This window comes from Siphateles boraxobius, unplaced genomic scaffold (assembly GCF_051911475.1).
Source record: "Siphateles boraxobius isolate OS27281-9 unplaced genomic scaffold, OSU_SipBor_1 3, whole genome shotgun sequence".
Lineage (NCBI taxonomy): Eukaryota > Metazoa > Chordata > Actinopteri > Cypriniformes > Leuciscidae > Siphateles > Siphateles boraxobius.
Genome location: NW_027508919.1, coordinates 8441714 through 8462849, shown reverse-complemented (window position 1 = coordinate 8462849; position 21136 = coordinate 8441714). Strand labels below are relative to the sequence as shown.

The 21136-nt window shown below is 35.7% G+C and overlaps 1 protein-coding gene across 2 annotated transcripts; it reads right to left on the bottom strand.

Annotated features, from left to right (window-relative positions):
• Positions 1–1266: 1266 nt before the first annotated feature.
• tapt1a (transmembrane anterior posterior transformation 1a) lies at positions 1267–20077 on the bottom strand. 2 transcript variants are annotated; one of them, XM_077247705.1, is made up of 15 exons: positions 19859–20064; positions 18245–18393; positions 12176–12294; positions 10787–10819; positions 7705–7867; positions 7329–7464; positions 6889–6986; positions 6660–6729; positions 5270–5350; positions 4975–5084; positions 4758–4817; positions 4536–4604; positions 4234–4310; positions 3082–3245; positions 1267–2948 (listed from the first exon to the last, which is right to left on the bottom strand). In XM_077247705.1, the coding sequence occupies exons 1-15, from the start codon at positions 20052–20054 to the stop codon at positions 2704–2706; spliced, it is 1770 nt and encodes a 589-aa protein (XP_077103820.1). In that variant the 5' UTR covers positions 20055–20064; the 3' UTR covers positions 1267–2703. The 2 variants fall into 2 exon arrangements, with proteins under 2 accessions (XP_077103820.1, XP_077103821.1); XM_077247706.1 differs by lacking the exon at positions 10787–10819 and having other exon boundaries at positions 19859–20077.
• Positions 20078–21136: the final 1059 nt, after the last annotated feature.

Below are 21136 nucleotides of genomic sequence, written 5' to 3'. Positions count from 1 at the left end.
CACTGAGTGGGCTCAGATCTCCTACAACATGACTCATTTGACTTCTCTCAGATTGTATTAAGGCATTTAAAGGCTTGAAAACAAACAAGAACAGAAAGTACTTCATGTATTTCATTCATAAAGGCCGATACATGAAGAGTACTTTATATTATACTACTAAACTAATTCACTGATCACCACAGACCAATTTAAAGTGACAGCATTATGTTAGATAACAGTTATCATTTCTAACTTGGTCACCTCTTACTGTGCAATTCCAAAAAGCCAATGGGATCAAAATCTACCTGACTACAGCAAATGGCCTTTCATTTACCACCAGGAATGTTATTCCTTCACTATACTCTGGGAAACAACTGCTTTTTTCATAAAGAATGTGAGGAAGGTTCAGAATGCTGGGAGTACATGATATCAGAGCTGCAATCCACATGATTACATTCTCTTTCTTGTAGTGGATTAAAGGATTCTGTAAAGAATGCAATTGCTGCAGAATGTTCTGTGTGTCAGACATTGCCGAACAAAGGCAAAATCCAACAGTGTCAAAACCCTGACGATCTGTTTGGAGAAGAAACAATTATTTTCCAACAAGGCAAACATTAAGATGACAGATTACATGGTCGCATCAGTGGGCAATAACACTGGGAAGTCCAGCAAAATACTCTCATTAACACACATGCTTTGAGATAAAATACTATTAAGGATATCTATATTGATATATACTCAAAAGAGTAAAATTACAATAGGATTTTTTTATTCTAAAGCCAAATGGCCATACAGTTGCCTTAGAAACAACCTACTGCTCTACCTCCTCTGCGCTTACTGCTTGTCTAAGCGTCAAGTAGGTAAGTTGGTATCTGTAGGTCACGATGGAGAAGGACAGGGAGGTTTGTGGTGGGTGTAAGGGAGGCGAACATTACCTCATGAACATGGAGATGCTGGCAGCGGCTGAGGGCGGATTTACTAGCTGTCCATCACAGTCAGTGAATTCTGTAGGAGAGGTCACAGTGGCAGATTACGGTCTCAGGCTGCCTGATACAGTTTAAACCAGAGCATAACATGGACTGACAAAACGAAAAGTTGAATAAAAACGGTAAAATACTTACAAGATGATGACCAAGAAAAATACATACTTTTCCTAATCATTTTGAATAAAACTTCACCTAAAAACAACAAAACAATATGGAAATACTATTGGAGACTGACAGCCAAACAAAAATTCAAGAGATGACTGTCAAAAACAAACAAACAAGAAAACACATAGGGCACAAATTGCAAAACAACTTTTATTTGCCATCCCAAAAATGGCATTACATAAAAAATTTTGTCGTCACCCTTTATGTATGAAACCACTTTTTAGCATTATGGTACATTTTAAATACAATAAGTACAACAACCTGTGCAACCCGTTCAGAATCTTTTCAAAAATGGTCATCCAATTTTTACAATGATAACAGAACAAAATACAATATACTGAAATGCAAATGACAGACATTTCAAAACATGGAAGGAACACTTCTATTAAGTTAGTAAAAAACAGTTTCAGTCAAAGGAGAATGAGGGAATATCCATTTCAAGTCACTTGGCTTTTAGTACCTCTGCAACACATGACTGTATACTGGAGGTCAATTCTAGACAGGCTGTACGGATTTAGATTGACATTAAACTTTTCTCATTGCTAAATCAACTTCTAAGCAACATTATAAAATAGTATAAACATGATATTTATACTATTAATTACTCTATAATAATTTACTTATATTTAAAACAACAAAATAATTATATCAAACAATATAGTCTCTCAGTATGTGATTAGTCACAGATGATTTGAATTTCAAAATACATAATGTGCATTAAAAAAACACTCTTATTTTATGTTACACTTCATATGAAACAGTTATTTGCTCTTTCATAGCTGGTGTAAACAGGTCAATATGATACTCATAAACAAAACAAAAATATTCTGTACCGCTTAAGACAATATGGCAAATCAGTGCAAAGTTAAGTCTGCTGGATTGGCACCTTGAATATTATACAGAGCTAAATTATCAAGCAGCCTGGCGTCAGGCTAGACAAACCTTCCCTTTCTTTTAAATAAACAATGAAAAAACACAGTAATGTAACTAACCAAATAACACCTTTACAACTTCTAAAAACAAATATTTGGCAGACTGAACAAATCTAATGGCAGCATTATTGGCAAATCTGTTTAGCATCATATTCTAAGCCAAAAGTGTCAATATGTAGAAATGTATCTAATAATTTAAAATCAGATGTGAATTAGTGAATTGTTTTTTAAGTTTTTAAAAATAAATATATAATTCATGTTTTTTAGTTTCTAGTGGGAGTCGTCTAGTTTGTAAGATGTTCATGCCTCATTTATTGTTCAATATGTTCTGTCTCGGATACAAATCGAGACAAACACATCCAAGAGCAACATTTACTAGATTCTGTTTCATGTGAAATGCCAGCCTGCCGAGGGTGAACAGATTCTTTGTTTTGATTTGAAATAATGCTTTACGAACTCGATCTGATTCCTTTAGTAGACATTCCACAGGAATAGAAGCAGATCTATTATTCAGTTAGAGATAAATAGTAGCAACCTCTGAAGAACTCACTCGAAAGCCCCTCCCAATTATGTCAGACTCATATTCCTGAGTCTCCTCGACTTTCGTTCCTGAGCAGTTACTGTGGTGATGGGGTTAAAGTTCACCCGATTCGGTTGCCGCATATTGTGAAGCGGTCGATCTCCAATAGATCTTTATTTGTGGTTCTGTGTTTAAGTTCAGTAGATTGTGGTGTCTCGCTGCTGCTGTCCTCTGGTTTAGGGGGAGATTCTGGGGGCGGATCACTGGTCACCACAGTTACAGGGGGTGGAGCCGGGGGAAAAGGCTTCGCCCTGGGGGTCGGCTGTTTGGTGATGGAGGTGGAGGGCCGCTGAACTTCAGGTTCAGCTAAAAACAGAGGTAAAGAAACAAAGCAGAAAAGCAACATGATTCTTTGAAAACTCTGCACACAAAACATCGTGTTTAGAACAGAACGACAGTATGTCTGAACAATAACTTGAATAATCCAAACTGGTGTTACCTGAGGTTGGGGGAGATTTGGCAGGGTTGGCTTTCTTGGGAGTTTGCTTCGAGGTTTGAGCAGTCGGTCTTTCAAACAGCTTACCCTCCATGTTAGCTTCTTTCACATATCGACAGGACTTTCCCAGAATAACTATACTATTCAACACTTTCAGTGTTATCAATCTGCAGAATCAGACCAAACAATTAAAAAGATTAAAGCTAAAACCTACAACTACAAGCTTGTTTCAGGCAGGCTACTCACAAAATATTGCCAAAATGTTACAAATTACTCCACAGAACAATTAGCGAAAGTAGCAGGTCGGACTACATTACAGATAACCTCACTACATTAAGAAATGTTTTAGTTAAACTTAAAATACACTAACGTGTACACAAACGTTTGAGGTCGGTAAGTTTTTTGTTATACTTTTGAAGTCTCTTATGCTCACCATGGCTACATTTATTTAATCAAACATACAGTAAGAAGAGTAATTATGTGAAATATTAAAATATAAAATAAATGTCTACTTTAATATATTTTAACAATTTATTCATGTGATGGCAAATCTGAATTTTCAGCATCATTACTCCAGTCTTCAGTGTCACATGAACCTTCAGAAATCACTAATTATGCTGAATTGTTGCTCAAGAAAAAAATCTTATTTTTATCAATGTTGAAAACATATGTGCTGCTTAATATGTTTTGTGATAGCCATGGTACTTTTCTGTCAGGATCATTTGATGCATAGAAAGTTCAAAAGACCAGCATTTATTTGAAATGGAAATCTTTTGAAATGTTAGGATAGTATTTACTATAAATTATGATCAATTCAATGCATCCTGGCTGAATAAAAGTATTAATTTCTTCTTAAAAAGAAACACATTACTGGCCCCAAAATTAGAAAAATAATATATAAAAAAACAACAACCCTACTTTCAGTACATGATTTGAAAACTATACCGGCACAACCACCTCTGCTGAGAAATGTAGTTTGCTTTGGTACTACTGCCCAAAACTGTTCTCAGAATCCGTTCAGAGACCGTATGTTAACACAGCAGGAAAACAAAACAATCAAACAAACACTAGGTCTGTCGAGATTGGGTTGCGCGGTGAGTTATGCAGTAAAAATTATACATTATTTGATGCCTACAATTAGGTAATTTATTTTACCCAAGATAAAAGAGCAGCAGACAGACAGATGAGAGAGCGCCCTGGATCTTCACTGAGCTCATCACCACCCGAATCAACTGAAGGAGATGAAAACAAAACCGCATCCTCAGTATCACATATCAGTAATATATCATTTGTTGTTTAATGTGTCATTTTACAGTTTGGAATAAGCATGTTGGTAATCTAACAACATGATACACTAATAAGCATTACAAATACATAGTACACATATTGTTTCAGAGTATTTTTTGGCTAAAATTCAAATAACAGGAGTAGCTAAACAAGTGAAAATGTTTTCTCACCAGTACAGCAAGAGGCAAAGGAATGAAGCCCATCCTTCTCGCCACTGAATCGCTGTAGTCTGTGTAGGCCTGTCCGTGAATAAACCGCATTTGTATTCTATTATTTTCCATCTTTTTTTTGCCATTTACAGATCCTAGTGCTGTCAATTTTCTTTTTCAAATAATAAGTATTTAAAATACATATGATTACATACACAAACCAGACGATAAATGATCACTTACATTTTGTTGTCGACTGCTGACAAGTTCAAAGGCCAAGCTGGCTTTATATTCACTGTAGACCTAAAGAACATGATGGAAATGAAAAGTTAATATGTGGTGCCTGTGTTTGTGTATATTTTAGTGCAATTTATGGTCCCGTCTAGAATGGCACACTTGATACTTGTGGTCTTGAGATCGATTATCTTTGAAAAACAAATTACAAATCTGTGGCTCTCACATCAGCTGTGATGTCATTGAATTTTGTGATGAAGGCATGCTTGACGATGTCAACCGCAATCTCAGACATGATTACCATGAAGACATCAGGAAGCAGAACCCAGAGGTGATCTGCAAGCAATATCAACACTATTAACCAAGCATTTTTTAAATAGTAGGTTAAATAAGTATCATAGTCATTATGAATCTGCCTGGATCTGCCTCACAAAGATGCCTAGGATACAAAGATAGATTCTACTTTAAAAATGTCTATCTTTTAAATCATGACTAGTTCTAATCCGAGTCATAATCAAGACCTGAGTTCCATGAAAACTGCTCCATGTTTCTCAGGCACACGATGAGGAGCAATACGTAATTGGTGAACCGTTCCTTGATATCTGTAAGACAGAAATATAAACCCAACACATGAGCAACAATGTCTGTACATCTTATATATTATATTCTCGAAGCCACTCTCCCTGAAAAATGTGAGGGGAAACCACGGTCAACAAATAAAGCTTTTAGATTGTTAGACTTCAAAGGATGGTAATCCATACGATGCATGGAGATTGTGTATGAACCGTAACTTGAGGATTTCTTCCATCACAAAGACTTAAATGGACGACCACGAGACTTAGTGGCCATTTGAAGGTGGAGAGAGAGTAAACAGCGGAAGGCAGAATAGGTGCTGATTACAGTATTCATAAAAGGATGGGCTCTGTAGGAAAGAGGACCTCAAACGCACCACAGCCTGTCAGCATCTCACAGAGCGTTATCAGAAAGCTCTTGTGAGCTTTGATTAGCATTTCAAAAAGATGCTATAATCTTTCTGGGTCAGCCCACACACTTCACCTGCTTGTCGATCAAAGAGTCTCTAAGTGATTATAATAATGTACAGCTTGGTAGTAATTTTGAATAACCAGAACTGAGGCACAACTGCTGTAATATTTCCTGACTGAGTATAATCTACATTAAAACCATGTGTTGCACAAACAAAAAGGGTATGACCATTATTTTTTGAACATTTTGCATGTTTATAACAAAGTATTCTTTGCTGATCGCATGCTGTGTGAACATAATAATCACAGAGTACCAGGACTTGCACTACTATTCATCAGTTTGGGGCTGGTAAAATTATGTTTTTGAAATTAGTCTCTTATGCTCACAAAGGCTGCATTCATTTGATCAAAAATACAGTAAAAACAGAAATATTATTACAATTTAAAATAACTTTTCTATTTGAACACATTTTAAAATGTACTTTATTCCTGTGATGAATTTTAAAAGCTAAATTTTCAGCAGCCATTACCGCCAGTAATCATTTTCATATGATCCTTGAAATCATTCTAATATGCTGATTTGGTGCTCAAGAAACATTTCTTCTTATAATCTATATTGACAATAGTTGTTCTGCTTAACATTTTTGTGGAAACTGTGACACATTTGTTTTTCTATGATGAATAGAACATTTATTCAAAATGGAAAACGTTTGTAGCATTATTAATGTTTTTACTGTCACTTTTGATTAACTTGCTAAATAAGAGTATACATAATAAAAAAAAAGTATATATATATATACACACACACACACACATTTTTTGAAGAATTAATACTCTTATTAATCAAGGGTGCATGTTGATGAAAAGGAACAGTGTGTATATATATATATATATATATATACCAATATAACATGGTTATAAGACTCACCGCTGTTAGACATCTGAAAGAGGTTGTTCTTCTCAAACTTCTTAAACACACTTCCCTTGATTTCCACAAACTGAAACATGAACACATGCCTGTAAAAACCATGATTACAAAATTCTAAATGTATATAGTGACACAATCTTGAAACTCAATGTATACAACACAATTCTTGAACTAAGATTTGAAGATTCTGCCGTTTGTAGAATGAGTTTGTGTGTGTGTGTACACTTACGTTGTTAGACATCATAATTGTGAGCAGAGATTTATTATGTGAGTTGAAGGCCACATTTAAAGTAGAGGCCTGGACCATGATGAGGATGGCATGCAGAACTGAGACAAATATTCACTGAGGAAAACAATTATATTGAACTAATTTTGTTATGAATATTATGTTATGGTGCTACAAGTTGCTGTATATTGAATCAGATTTAACAGAATATTATTTATATCAGAATTTTGAAAGTTCAGACAGGATATTCTGTTTTGATAAGAAATATGACCAGGGTTTGTGGAAATCACTAAACCACCTCTTTCAACATTAATATAGATTTAAAGAATAATGATACCCACACCAAATTATGACACATCATGAAAAATTTGATCAAATGGGTTCTAATTTGCATTATCAAAATTGTCTCAAGTATCCTAAGCACTGTAGACTGAAAAGGATACAGACATAGAAGACAGCCATGAAAAAATGAGGGATGACTCCAATGTGGGCTCTCTTCCGTGACTTTGGCTCAGTGGCCGTCCAGTAGAGAGCGTCCAGAATGTCTTGCCCAAAAGAAGAGAATAGACGGTCTGCCACCTGAAAGATGAAATAACACATATATTTAAAAGAATAGTTCACTCAAAATGAAAATGTGATTAATTACAGACCATGATGTCGTTCCAATGCTGTATGCTGCTTTTTGTTATATATAAATGCTACGAGAAAATGTGTTCATGTGTTCAGAATACAGGTTTGAAACAAACCAAGTGTGGATAGATTTTTCATTTTTAGGTGAACAATTTCTTAATAACATGATCCAAAAGAGCAGCTTGATACCTCCAGCATGTTATAGATGATGTAGAGTTTGATGACCGACTGGCCGCGGATCAGGTGGTACATCATAGCATAGTCAACATAGTGCATCATGGAGTAACAGAGCACCATGATTAAACCTTTCAGCAGGTCACACACCTGAGCCGGCTGCAGGAACCGAGAGCCACTGGTAAAAACAAACACACACAGCAGAAGTGAATTAAACAGGCCTGGGAGTCAGAACAAACTGCAGAGAAAGCTTACTGAATACATTAATTTTAAATAAAACTTATGAGTTTACAAAATGAGGCCAAATGCAATGATTACACATCAACACCACCGCAATGAAGAAAAGCTTTGGCTTTCTTTCAAACTAGAGAAACACACAGATGGGCATTTTTTCAACTACAGTCCAGGGACTAACTCACACACTTGAATGCCACATCAAAATTAAAATGGCTTCATCATTATTTGCATTATAATGTCCAAGACTTAGATTTAAATCATTAAATATGAAAACGTATTTGAATTTTTACAACGATAATGATGCAAACACAATACACATGAAATATTCAACGATTAGCTTGTGAAAAGGATTTACATGATTGTTTTTCTGTGCATCTTGAAAACAAACTAGCAGAGTGCGAAAAGTGTGTTTAAAGTGAGTTAATAAACATCACAAGATCAAAAGTGGCAAAAGTTGGAGAAACATCCAGATGGAGAAAAATATCAAGGAACAACTCAAAACCCATGCAGATATACAGACAATGAGAAAATATAATCAGTTTAGCACTGCCATCTATCACGCCCTGCTTAGTTCACAGTTAAGACACTTTCAGCAGTAGACAAATGAACAGAAGGTATCAGATTTATTTGAGGAGCAGAGCTGCGATTTAGAGGTGTGCAAAGATCCTGCAACCAGGGTGTGGGAGGGAGAATAAAAAAGGAAAAACTTGACAGATGTTTAATTTTCACTTGAGGCATCACACTCACGAGCACGAATCTACATAAACATCCTCAGGAAAACGGCAAGACTGAGAACTAGCAACAGAAAGCTGAGGAATATATACATATAGAGACATATGTTTTTTTTCATAAGTCCCTTATGGTCACCAAGGCAGCATTTATTTGATCAAAATTAAATATTATTACAATTTACAAGGACTATACTATTTTCATATATTTTATAATGTCATGTGAAGGAAAAGTGGAATTTTCAGCATAATTACTCCAGTCTTCAGTTTTACATGATCCTTCAGAAATAATTCTAATATGATAGGAAAAACTTAATATTATTAATGTAAAAATAGTTCCTCCTCATCCGCGCACTAACCCCTCAAACCCCACCCCCAAATCCTTCTTGTCGGTTATTGGCTGGAACAGTTTGTTATGTTTCATGGTGCGGGTTAGCCCAGTTTGTTTTTGTTGCCATTTTTGGAGCCTGGGGTGTCTGCAGAAACCACGTTTTTTTTACAGTGTGTTCAGGGGACAGGCAGCTAGCGGATAGTGAGGAGATGTTTGTTGTATGTGACAAAAAATGTTTTGGCCTAAAAAACGAGTGACATCGCTTAGAGCACCTTTAAAATGGCAGTGAACCAAAGAGTTTAAAAAACACGAGGTGTAATCACTGGTGTTTGATGTCACAAACTATCTTGTAACCATTCATGTCAACGTGTGATCGTCAACGAGTGGATCTCTGAACTGGTGTGAGTGAGTGGAGGCGGGGCTAATTTGTATATTTATAGAACCACGTATACTAATTGAGGCAAGGGTGTAGAGTTACATTCAAGCTATTTTAAGGCATGAAGATTTTTTTTTCAAGGAAAACACATTTAAATATATAATTTTGGTGATCAAAGATGAGTTTTAAGGGATACAATTATTGACTACAGGGGGACTTTAAAGCATCCTTGTTAAATATTAGTGTTAAAAGCAGAATTTGTTTACTTTGAGTATAACTGTGAAGCTCAAATACTACATTACCAAAATACATAAGATAAACTATATTTGGCACTACAATAAACAATATAATGAAATAGCAAAAAATAAACTTCTTTATATCTTTAAAATATTTACATTTTTACATAAGAAACTCATAGAAAGTACTCAAAGATGACAGCTGGGATATGAAATCTGTCTCTATGTAAGCAAAGACTGCGCACATACTGATAGTAGCCTTTTATCTGCAAGAGCTTCTGCTTGTGCTAAAGTGCCAGGCTTAAGTGTAAGAAGGCGTTTCTATCCTAGAGTAATGTTGAAGTAATGATATGCAGAATCTTAATGTTGAATGGTTATAATTCTGCAAATGAACAGTAACATCTCAAAGTCTACTGAAAGGTCTCATCCATTGTGAAGGATCCCAAAAATTTAAGTAAATTTAATCCAGATCTTACCAAAACAGGAGTGTGGCTTGTAAGCTCTTCAATTACATTTAAATATAAATATTTTCTAACAATCTCCTGGTGCTGGAGATATGACCAGGAGGCATTAATAAAATCTTAAAGTGTAGCTATGGATCTGAGGATCCAGTCAAACCTCTTTACTGTTTGATAAAGCAAAGGGAAAAGCTGCTATGACTCGAGAGATCGTCACCAAATCCACTAGAGAAAAAACAAAACACATTTTAACAGTATAAACCAGCCTATAGTCGATTGCTGACCTTAGGTGGCCACCAAGTTAGTCTAGCTTGTTGGTTATGGCAGGTGGTCAGACAACAAGATAAACCAGCTTAAACTAAATAACTAAATTTACCAAACTATATTTTTTCTTTCAGTAGGATGGCATATAATGTAGCACTTCAATGTCATACAGGTGCCAGACACCAACTCAAGTCACACTCTACAGAAATGAAACACAACCACTGCCAGACTAGACACTTAACAGTTCAAAATTCAACCACTTCACTTGCCAGCAGCTGACATTTAAAATTAAAATGACTCCACCGTCATATCGTGAGCTAAACCATTCAATGAAGAGAGTTATCATGGGCAGTGACATATAAACCCTACCAGGCTGGCAAATGATACAGTGACATGCTTGTTATATAAAATATATGGATCAAAGAGAATGAAGAATGAGTCACAATCTGTAAAGGCAGGCGTCCTACCTGCTCCGTCTGCAATAAGGGCAAACGTTAGCGCTGAAGGGAGGAGGGAAAGGCACACATTAGGCACTTTACTGCACTCTGATATGAGGAAATGTCAATACACAATTGTTCATTATGAACATGGTATAATCAAAGCACAATGAGAAGAGAGCAAGATTTGGGGCTTCATTTATAAAATGTTGCGTAGAAACTGTTCTTCACTTCATCTTACGATCATTCCTCCAATGTGCGTACATGTGATTCAGAGAACCAACGTACGCAAAAAAAAGTGTCACAGTCGGATTCTGAAATTATTTACAATGCATCTGCACATAAAAGTTGTAGTCACAAATCTTTTCCAAGTAAAGGTGGGTCAATGCTAAATACACTAATTTCTTGTGTCTTGAAGACACTTGGCTTCAGTGCATTTTACTGTCCTTTATGATTGTTGTGTCAGATTGTAAAATGTGACACTCCTTAATTTAGCTGTGAGATTGAAATGCAAATGTTGGCAATGTTTTTATACAGATGAAACTCTAGCTTAAAAGATTATAAAGATGTGCATATGGGTTATAACTTGTGGCGAGAGATGTGTATGCGTACATGTCAAATGGAGTATACCGTGGAAGGATATGTGTACAACTGTACACTTTGGGCTATATATAAAAAAGTATACTTTGATACATATTACTACTTTAAGCTACTAAAATGCACCTTTAGGGGTAGGCAAGGAACAAAGTTGTAAATTTAAGGGTACTGCCCCATTGACAGGCTGTTTTTGCAAATTTTTTTGACAGTGTACTGTTCAAAAGTTTGGGGTAAGGTTATACTTTTTTTTTTTTTTTTTTTAAGAAACACTTTTAGTCAGCAAAGCAGCATTCAAAATGATCAAAAGTGACAGTAAAAACATTTATAATGTTACACAAGATTTCCATTTCAAATAAACACTGTTTGTTTGAACTTTTTATTAATCAAAGAACCCTAAAAAAGTATCATTTTCCACAAAAATATTATGCAGCACATCAATGTTTTCAACATTGATAATAATAAGAAATGTTTCTTGAGCACCAAATGAGCATATTGGAATGATTTCTGAAGGATCATGTGACACTGAAGCCTGGAGTAATGATGCTAAATATTCAGCTTTGCATCACAGGAATTTTTATATATATATATATATATATATATATATATATATATATATATATATATATATATATATATATATATATATATTTAAATATTAGACAGTTATTTTAAATTGTAATAATAATTTACTGCACGTTTGATCATATAAATGCAGCCTTGGTTAGCAAATGACTTTCAAAACCATTACAGAATCTTACCAACCTCACTTTTGAAGGCAGTCTATCTTTTTGAAGATAAATGAGTTTTGTGTGTATGTGTTACCCGAGGCCGCAGCAAGGTATCGTCAACACCCTCAGGAAGGCCAGTAGAGTTCTCAGGGGCAGCAGAGTGAATACATACAGAAAGGCATCCAGACACAGACAGACCCCGAAGATCATCAACTGTAGGAAGACACAAACAGTGCTGTTAGCACATGCACTCACATACGCAATATGCAAACCAGAAATCCATTTGTTTAGTCGCATTCAGTCATGTTATACAGAAACCACACTGACATCATACTAAGAAACCCCTCGGCCCTGAATCCTGATGCTTTACATGCTTGAGCGCACCGAGGCGTGTGATGTGTGAAAAATGGTCTTTCTCTGATACAGAAAGCCTTCTGAAGATGAAAAATCTTTTAAGGTTACGGAGTGCTGGCAGATATATTCAAAGCCTCCTTCAGGCTTTGAATTGGTCTGCCAGCACTCCGTAACCTTAAAAGATTTTTCATCTTCAGAAGGCTTTCTGTATCAGAGAAAGACCATTAAGAACAAATTAAAATGTTAACATACATACACCACAAGCAACTGGCTCTTTAAAGTCTGAGTATGAATCCTGAGGGACAGTTTTTACCAGCAGATATAAAATAAGGAGTGCTCGTTGGGAGATGAACACAGACCACTAGAACCCTCTCAAAAAAGGACAACGCAAATAAAAGGCCAATACTTTTACAGACCTTGCAATAAAACTACATATCTATGTCAGATCTATGTCTTCTATCTATGTCAGAATTTGTCATTACATTTATGGTTTCTCTAAAAAAAACTAAAATAAGCAAATAAATAAAATAAAATAGTTTTATTTATATATATTTTGCAATAATGCCGTGAACTATACAGTTATGTAGCTCGGTAATCACTTCAAATTTATAAACAAACAAATATATAAAAAAATAAATAAAATGCATTACATTAAAGCTTTTTGTTAATAAAAAAATACACTACCATTATTGAAAGTTATACTTTTATTCAGCAAGATGCATTAAATTGATCAAAAAGTGACAGTAACAACATTTACGATAATGCTTTGAGATTTCTTCAGAACCAAATCAGCATATTAGAATGATTTCTGAAAGATCATGTAACACGAAAGACTGGAGTAATGGTGATGAAAATTCACAGTTTTACTGATTTTACTGTATTTTTGAGCAAATAAATGCATTCTTGGTGAGCGTAGGACACTTTTTACGAAAATATATCCAACACTCAAGATTTTTAACAGTAGTGTAAATATATGACAACATTTTTGACAAAACTCGAAATCCACTGTTGAAGTTTGCAAAGAATAAAAACATGGGCACACTTCAGACTTTAGATTAGGGTCTAATTCTCACTATTTACTAACTATTAACCACAACTTTGGCCTCAATAAACTCCTAATTACTGCTTATTAATAGTTAGTAAGGTAGTTGTTAAGTTTATGATATTGGGTAGGATTAGGGATGTAGAATATGGTCATGCAGAATAAGGCATTAATACGTGGTTTATAAGTACTAATAAACAGCCAATATCCCATTAATATACATGCTAATAAGCAACTAGTTAATAGTGAGAATTGGACCCTAAACTAAAGTGTTAACAAACATGTTGGGTAAACTATAGTGGCAACAAAATACTGGTCAATATAGTCAAATGACAGTTTCATCAACTTGGGCCCATCAGCCATCTTTATAGTTGAGTCCTGCGAGATGATGGAAGCATGAGCCTTACCTGCTCAGAGAAAACACACTGGCCGACAATCATTCTGAATGACGGTGGATATATATCACGCAGCTCATCATTGACTGAGTGGATGTTAGTTCCAGAAAAGCATGTCAAATCGTGGCACACGGAAGGAGCAAAGCTGACAATACAATTTTGGGTTGTAATGTCTTCAGTCTGTCTTTACTGACTAGGAACCAGTAGTTCCAGATCTAGCCTCTCATCTGTGCACTGGAAACATAATGAACAAACTGTTTCCAGGTGAGCACTTGACTGTCGTCTCACTGGTGTTTGGAGTGTTTGCTGAGCTCTTTCTAGTGTTTGAGGGGCGGAGCAACTTCAGGGTCACAGAGCCGTCTTTGTGCGCACATACCTCAGCTGTCAACATATCACACAAACCTGAGTAGTGCGAGTGTGATCCTATGGTCTTGAGGTGAATGGAAAAATGCTGAGAAAATACGAAATCTGATATACACTATATGAATCATTACCATAGTTAATAAAATAAATATATTTGACCATCCTTCAAGGGTTAGTTCACCCAAAAATTAAAATTCTGCCATTAATTACTCACCCTGATGTTGTTCCAAACCCGTACGACCTTCGTTCATCTTCAGAACACAAATTAAGATATTTTTGATGAAATCTGAGAGCTTTATGTCCCTCCATTGACAGCAACGTCATTGCAACTTTCAAGCCCCAAACTAACCCTTTCAATAACTCAAAATCTGTTTTCAATAGCTCAATATCTCCATCTGGTGGCAATAAACACTTTTATTGTGTTTATTAAAGGGATAGTTCACCCATAAATGAAAAGTCTGTCAGTATTTACTCACCCTCATGTTGTTCCAACCCCGTAAGACCTTCGTTCATCTTCGGAACACGAATTAAGATATTTTTGATTAAATCTGAGAGCTGGATCACTCCTCCATACTAGTCCATAGGCTTCTTGAGGGATTGAACTTGCCGGCCTCGAAAAGTTATTAAAGACATCGTTAAAATAGTCCAAGTGACTACAGTGGCTCAATCTTAAGTTTATCAAGCGATGAGAATACTTTTTGTGCGCAAAAAAACAACAAAAATAACGACTTTATTTCAACTATTCATTTCCTTCTCTCTGGGCCTCGAGTCAGTTTACTAGTTTAACAGCTTATGATCTGTTGTTTTACGTCACACGCATCACCCACATGACCAGCGTCGGCCAATAGTGAGCCTACGTGTGACGTAGCTCTACGCAATTACACTAGTTCAACCGACTAGAGGCCCAAAGAGAAGGAAATGAATAGTTGAAATAATGTCGTTATTTATGTTTGTTTTTTTGCGCACAAAAAGTATTCTCGTCGCGTGATAAACTTAAGATTGAGCCATTGTAGTCACTTGGACTATTTTAACAATGTCTTTACTAACTTTTCGAGGCCGGCAAGTTTCAATCCCTCAAGAAGCTTATGGACAAGTATGGAGGAGTGATCCAGCTCTCAGATTTCATCAAAAATATCTTAATTCGTGTTCCGAAGATGAACGAAGGTCTTACGGGGTTGGAACAACATGAGGGTGAGTAAATACTAGGGGTGTCCCCGACTAAGCATTTTCATAGACGAATCAGAATCGGCAAGTCTTCCCTATAGTCGACTAATAGTCGAATGGTGTGTGTGGGGTTAGGGAAGGGGCGGGGCTTTGACATTTTAAAGCCGCGATGTACAGAACATCACACAAAGATATAGAAAAAAATGTAGAAAAACATTTCGGATCAATACAACTAAGAAATAACATAAATAACTGCAGAAAGGCCACACTATAGACAGGATTTGCATTTCACATGCAAATCAAATTAAATCGGCTAAATTGCCTGTGCGAGCAGGCTTACCTACAGAACGCAACATCTATGCTCCGAAAAATAATCAACAATTAATTTACAGAATTAAATTAGAACAGAATATACCTTTCTAAAAAAAAAAAGAAGAAAAAAAAAAGAAATAAGTCTGAATCAAGTCACAAGATACAGAACAAATGTGTGCAAAGTGCCGGGGAACATATATTCAAAACGCAAGCAAAAAATAGTTACATTAGATTACCCTTAGTGATCAATAAATTAAAAAAAAAAAATATATATATATATTATTAAAATATCGAAAGTATAGCCAGAATGGTCAACTTTGTCTTTTTAACTGCAGAAACAACAATAAACGCTGAACTCGAGTGACAGTTTATCTAAACATGTTCACAGCATCCAAAAATCACATTAGAACCGGCTGAAATATTGTGAAATCACTTGTACCCCTACCTGATCGATAGAGAAAAATCTAGTGTTTCACTCTGTCTGTGTCTCAATGTCCGTTTGAGTCTTTTCAAATTGTGTGCGCAGATAAAATACATTCTAAATTGCTTAACGTGAAAAACGTTTAACGGCTTGATGTCCTAAGACAGTTATATTAAAAGATAAAATTCTATACACATCTTATTAATAAAGCATACTGTATAGCCTACAGAAAAGCAGATGAGCCCAGAATATGAACGCAACGCGTTTAATTAAACGCTAATTTTCCTCCCATTTAAAACCGTTATTATAAAGAAAACACTTTACGTGACATTCTATAGGAGGAACACGTTGCGTTCATATTCTGGGTTCATCTGCTTATCTGCACATTGTATGGTTTCTTAATGAGGTAGCCTACTATACATTAAAGGGTTAGTTCACCCAAAAATGAAAATTAAGTCATTAATTACTCACCCCCATGCTGTACCAACCCCGTAAGACCTTCGTTCATCTTCGAAACACAAATGAAGATATTTTTGATTAAATCTGAGAGGTGGATCACTGCTACATAGGCTGCCAGAGGGAATGAAACTTGACGGCCCAGAAAGTCATTAAAGAACATGTTTAAATATTCCATGTGCCTACAGTGGCTCAACTATAAGTTTATCAAGCGACGAGAATACTTTTTTTCCGAAAAAAAAAACATAAATAACGACTTTATTCGACTACTCCTTTTCTTCCTTGTGGGCCTGAGACGAGAGTTCAAGAGATTTCCACGACGCATGCGCGAGAACTGAGAAGAGGACGTTCTTCTTCTAATACTTCTTGTTCAGTTCTCGTGCATGCGTCGTGGAAATCTCTTGAACTCTCGTCTCAGGCCCACAAGGAAGAAAAGGAGTAGTCGAATAAAGTCGTTATTTATGTGTTTTTTTTCGGAAAAAAACTTATTCTCGTCGCTTGATAAACTTATAGTTGAGCCACTGTAGGCACATGGAATATTTAAACATGTTCTTTAATGACTTTCTGGGCCGTCAAGTTTCATTCCCTCTGGCAGCCTATGTAGCAGTGATCCACCTCTCAGATTTAATCAAAAATATCTTCATTTGTGTTTCGAAGATGAACGAAGGTCTTACGGGGTTGGTACAGCATGGGGGTGAGTAATTAATGACTTAATTTTCATTTTTGGGTGAACTAACCCTTTAATTAAGCCAGAAGTGCCCAAGCGTTTTAAAAGCTTTTTTCACGTTAAGCGTTTTAGAATCTCCAGAGGAAAACCAACTTGCGATCATGGTTTTCCTGATGCTAAATCCAGTCTGGGAAAATATCCTTCCTGATGGTGTGCATCCACTCTTTAGATTTTCTTATCCCAGACATTTTTAAAAATTGAAATCCCTGCCGCCAAAACGCTCCAGCTCCTCTTTCGGTCACGTATCGAAAGTGAAACTTAAATCATGCACGTTAAAAATATTTATTTAAAGCTTCTTCCTTTGCACATTTGTATTTACAACATTATCATAATAGGCTCCTATATTAACGTATTGACAGAAAACCAGTAGTTCTATGTGAAATCAGACATTGAGCACCCTTATAACCTCTGCGAAGATTCGACTGTGAGATTGGTAGTCGAATCAGGCTCCTCCTATCGATGCATCAAATCTTCGACTGTTCGGGGTAACCCCTAGTAAATACTGACAGAATTTTCATTTTTGGGTGAACTAACCCTTTAAGGAAAGGTGAAAAAAACTGAAAAATTCTCTTCAGAAAATTTGGACTAAACTGCTCAATTCATATGGATTAGTTTTACAATCTCTTTATGAACTTTTTGAAGCGTCAAATATATAAAAAAATATTTTCATTTGTGTTCTGAAGATGAACGAAAGTCTTATGGGTCAGAATGACGACAGAATTTTCATTTTTTGGGTGAACAAACCCTTTAAATATTTGGAAAAGTATCAATGCATGAAATACTGTGTTGTATTGTATTTGTATTTGAAAATGCAGAAACTTGTCCTTGGATTTACTCAATTCACATGGGTCACACTTCAGAATCGTTACCATGCTGAGGTGTTCCTTTAGGTTACACCTCAAAAGGAGGAAAAGAATTGTGGGACCCACCCTCTCCAGTTCTCTGGGGATCCTCATGCAGGTGTACACCCTTTCCCTCCGCTCCGTGTACTTGGCCTCGTTGTGCTCCAGGAAGTAGCCCCTGGTCAGCTCGGCACACATGAACCTCAACAGAGACGGCTCGTCAGAGTCATCCAAGTCTATGGGGTACAGAGGAAATAAGAGGTTCAATGCTATTAAATGAAAGGCTTCAGATTTAAAATGGTGATCAACATGGAATCATTTCAGCATTACTGCAAAAATTGCAAAATTAAAAACATAACATACAAAATAATTATTCCAATGTACTGGAAAGTGGTAAAAAAAAAAAAAAAGCATGCGAGTGGTGAGAAAAATAATAGTGATAGCAAGGCTAACTATTCAGACATTTTGGGCATCTGAAAAGTGCAAAGTCTGACGACAGCCTTCTCAACAGATAATAGACATTCTTTTATATCTATTTAGTGAAGTCAATGCTCATGTTAACTTTAAAATACAAGCTTATTGAACTTTGATACACAAAAACATTATTTTAATTTATAGAACTTATAGTATTATTTTGTTTCCCCCCCCTCATAAGTTCAGGTCCCGAAGCTGGTTGCCTCAAGTTTTTGAGTTCTCATATATAGCTTATATATATATTTTCTCGGTAACACTTTACAATAAGGTTCATTAGTTAACTACATTAATTAGCAAGAACTAATAATGAACTGCACTTATACAGCATTTATTAATCTTTGTTAATGTTAATTTAAACATTTACTAATAACAATCTTGTTAAAATTAGTTAATGCATTGTGAACTAACATGAACAAACAATGAATGACTGTGTTTTTATTAACTAACATTAACAAAGTTAACAAATACAGCAACAAATGTATTGCTCGTGGTTAGTTAATGTTAGTTATTACATTAACCTTATTGTAAAGTGTTACCTTTTTTATTTTATTTTTTACTGTGCATTATGGGTACTGTATCTCTCTCACTTTTCTCTTTAGATATCTGGCTGTTGAAAAAAACAAATGCTCAACCACTAGAATATCATTTGAGGGTTGTGGATCGTTGACAAGATGAGTTTGCACCCCTGATATTTCCTGCAACATTAGGCTACATATGCTGCATTTGAAAAGTAACAAGTTGCAAAGTCCACTTTGTCCACTCATTGCAGTATTTTCTTTATAGCGAATACATATCCTCTAAATAAGGCACAGCTAGATGACACCCTCGGTCAGCTTTTAAGTGCACATTTCTCTCTGGAACTGTTCCTAACACCATGTTTACTTTGGAACAGAACCAGACAGGCTGTTTAAGAGAAATTATTCAAAGACCTCAAATGACCCACTCAGGCTTCCCATGAGCACTTTGGACAAGACACAGAGACTAGAAAAGTTGATATCTGAATGAATGCAATGACATCTGCGTTCTGTAAACATTAACACAATTTAGAACTGGTTTCAGTGACTGCTTAGTAAGAAAACGAAATCAAAATATTCACCTAAACATCATTGTAAACACTTCTGATGTGGCCACATTAAAAGACTGGTACATCAATTTAGTACAATCCGGTAAACTAAAGCCACGTTGGAACCAAAAGGCGAAGGTCAGTTGTCAGATGCTCAAGCTCACCTGAGTGCTCGTGCTGCTCCTCTTTAACGGCAGGTTTCTCGTAGAATCCGAGAGTTTCCGTCATTTTCGCCCCCGACCGAGATACACTTGCCTTCCTCGATATCGCTGTAGCAACCCAGGCACATTTGACCCTTTTATGATCGTTATTTTCGTTATCTTTTTCGTCTGACGTCCCGACACCCAGCGAATCCGCCATCTTCGCTGTGGCGTCATCACACATTGAGCACGTGATATTGATAAACAGTACAAAATTGTGCTCAAATAAAAGTATGCAGAATAAGCATGTTACAGAAATATCACAGAAGTTGTAATATAAATTATAGTACATAAATAATTTATATATACTTAACTCCAAGTAGTAATTTATTATTTTACTTTTATTTACTGGAAAATATAAATTTATAAATTGAAATGTATAGGCCTATATATATTTTAAAACATTTATAAATATACAAAATAATACAAGCAGGAATATAATGCATTTCTAATTGAAAATCTTTTACTGAGTGCTAGTGTGTGAAAACATTGAACACATTGTGGCGCTATTGGGACTTTCTTGAGACTCTACAAGAGGCAAAACGAAGAGTGTGGTGGATTTATTTAACTGGCTCTTGTCAAAACTGAACTCAGGAAGATTATAATCACAAACGTAAGTAGCCTACTTCGACGACACACACACACACACACACACACACACACACACACACACACACACACACACACACACACACACACACACACACACAGCTTGGAAGTGTGGGACAAAGTAAACCTTGAGTAAGAGGGGCCAGAAATATTGATGCAAAACGTTTTGTAAGCACAATTTATTGGCACACAAAATGGCAAAGCATACATATAAGAGTTTTGGAAATGACAAAAAAACACCTCTGCTAAATATTTTACAAACTGTGCAGAGTTTCAATAATACAAGGATAAAACGGTGGGTGGCTGATATTGTGTATTGTCATTTTGTTGGTTTTGGAAATATCTCAGGCTTTGAGAATATTCAGGAAATACTTTTTGTAACAAAGTACAGAAACAAAGAAACTAATTAACAAAAATATTTGGCTCTTTGTCATCATCATCATCATCATCATCATCATCATCATCATCATCATCAACATCATCCTTTCAATCATTAAAGCACATTGTATGCAACTTTTAAAGGGACTTACAAATCCAATGTACAGTATATGGAAAAAGGTGCGTGTATCTAGCTAAATAAATTACATAAAGCTGTATAAACATGATCACATAACTTGGTGAAAGGGCATCGCA